At 44.8% G+C, this 1,656-nt stretch overlaps 1 protein-coding gene across 1 annotated transcript; it reads right to left on the bottom strand.

Moving 5' to 3' along the window:
* Positions 1-249: 249 nt before the first annotated feature.
* LOC123404386 (horcolin-like) lies at positions 250-1,390 on the bottom strand. Its single transcript, XM_045098310.1, has 3 exons — positions 1,343-1,390; positions 990-1,178; positions 250-749 (listed from the first exon to the last, which is right to left on the bottom strand). Exons 1-3 carry the CDS (start codon positions 1,343-1,345, stop codon positions 513-515), a joined length of 429 nt encoding a protein of 142 aa, XP_044954245.1. The 5' UTR covers positions 1,346-1,390; the 3' UTR covers positions 250-512.
* Between the last annotated feature and the right edge of the window lie 266 nt (positions 1,391-1,656).

Here is a 1,656-nt window from a genome sequence, read left to right on the forward strand (position 1 = left end):
AATGGAACTTAAACTTAACATATTGTCTTGTTGTAGAGATCGGGTACTTGGTTTCAACTTGGGATGTCGTCCTCCTACAGGTGGCATGTCGTGGAAATTTGCATCATTTTGATGGAAAGGTCAATTAGTCACTTGGGGTGTCTTATCGCGGCAACACGTTCCATATGGACAAACTCACTGGAATTCGATGAACACGAAGGAGAATTTGGGTCGCCAACTGGCTAGGAGTACATAAGATCTTTTCGGTGCCTTTATTCGTTCAAACCTGCGCGTGTTTACAATGCAACACCACAAACTTGCCGCGCCATTCGGTGACATGTGGATCTACTAGGTCAACATGCATGGCGCACACGATCCCAATAAAGTTCACGCAAGCGTAAGCCCTCCGTTAACATGTAAAAAAACATGCATGGCGCACATGTACATGCGCTATAGTGCCGTGCAAGACACTTTAGTGAAAGTTTATTTATTCCAGTGCGTACGGTAGGCACTCCTCCGGTCGAGTGGAGAGATTAGTTGTTGATGTATAACCCAATCGCGTCAAGGACGTCGCTAGAGCGTCCAAAGAAGCCAACGATCTTACCCCCGTCAAGCACCGGGATGCGGAAAGGAGTTCCCTTAGCGATGCCAAATGTGTTGGGATTCCCCTTGTAGGGCACAATTTTAAGAGACGGCACGACGTCGTTGCCACCATATGTACCCATGGTCCCGGAGATTTCCTCCACATAGTTTGTAGGGTCAAAAAATATCTGCAAAATTAGCCATGCCGTTAGATTGGATGTGGAATTCTCAGCCGAGTTTCTTTCTTGTGCAAAATTAGCACTTCTAAGTAGAATTAGCATGTCTCTTCATTTGATTTGCAGGCAAAAAATTCTAATTAATTCCAACAATAATTAAAGCGATTCTTGTGCAAAATTCATGTGAATCATGTGACCATGATGAGAAAAAAGAGAAGAAAAAGGAAAAAAAAAAGAGAGGCACTTATATACCTGGACTTGCTTGCCGCCAGTGCCACCCCACGGACCCACAGAGTAGACGCGACCATCGCTGCCCAGGTAGACGAAGGAGATCGCGTTAATGGTATCTCCGCTACGGATGGTCACACTAAGCATCACACTGGACTTTGTGTCGATATCGCACTCACTGCCACCCTCTCCGCCCCATGTTCCAATCTTGGTCTGAATTCATTATTAAGGAGGAGTACATGAATATATATACCGTCATGAGTAGTATTTATCATTTTGAATGCAATTCCTCCAAATTTTTGTCAAATTCTCCACTCTTAATTGGGCCTTTTCAAAATAAACAAATAAAGGCCCAGATGAGAGGATCGAGCACATACCATCTTGGCTTGCAGCAAATTGTGTATGGGTTTCGAAGAATGATGCACTTAGCTGGATGGCTTCCTTGAGCAATCAAGAGCCTCCTATATATAGCCTTGTACCCCCTACTGCACTACCACAGAATCGGCATCTAAGGGCATGTACAACGCTGTACAGTCAGCCGTCTATAACAAGTGCCAACTAAGATATTTGATTATGTGGAGGAAAGAGAAATAGGAGAGAGGACTAGTCCGTCGGTAGAATTACAGACAGTCGATAGCCCTGAAATCTCGTCCGCTATCGACGGTCTTTTCCCGTTGTACCGAGGCTGTCT

Source organism: Hordeum vulgare, chromosome 1H (genome assembly GCF_904849725.1).
Source record: "Hordeum vulgare subsp. vulgare chromosome 1H, MorexV3_pseudomolecules_assembly, whole genome shotgun sequence".
NCBI classification, from domain to species: Eukaryota; Viridiplantae; Streptophyta; class Magnoliopsida; order Poales; family Poaceae; genus Hordeum; species Hordeum vulgare.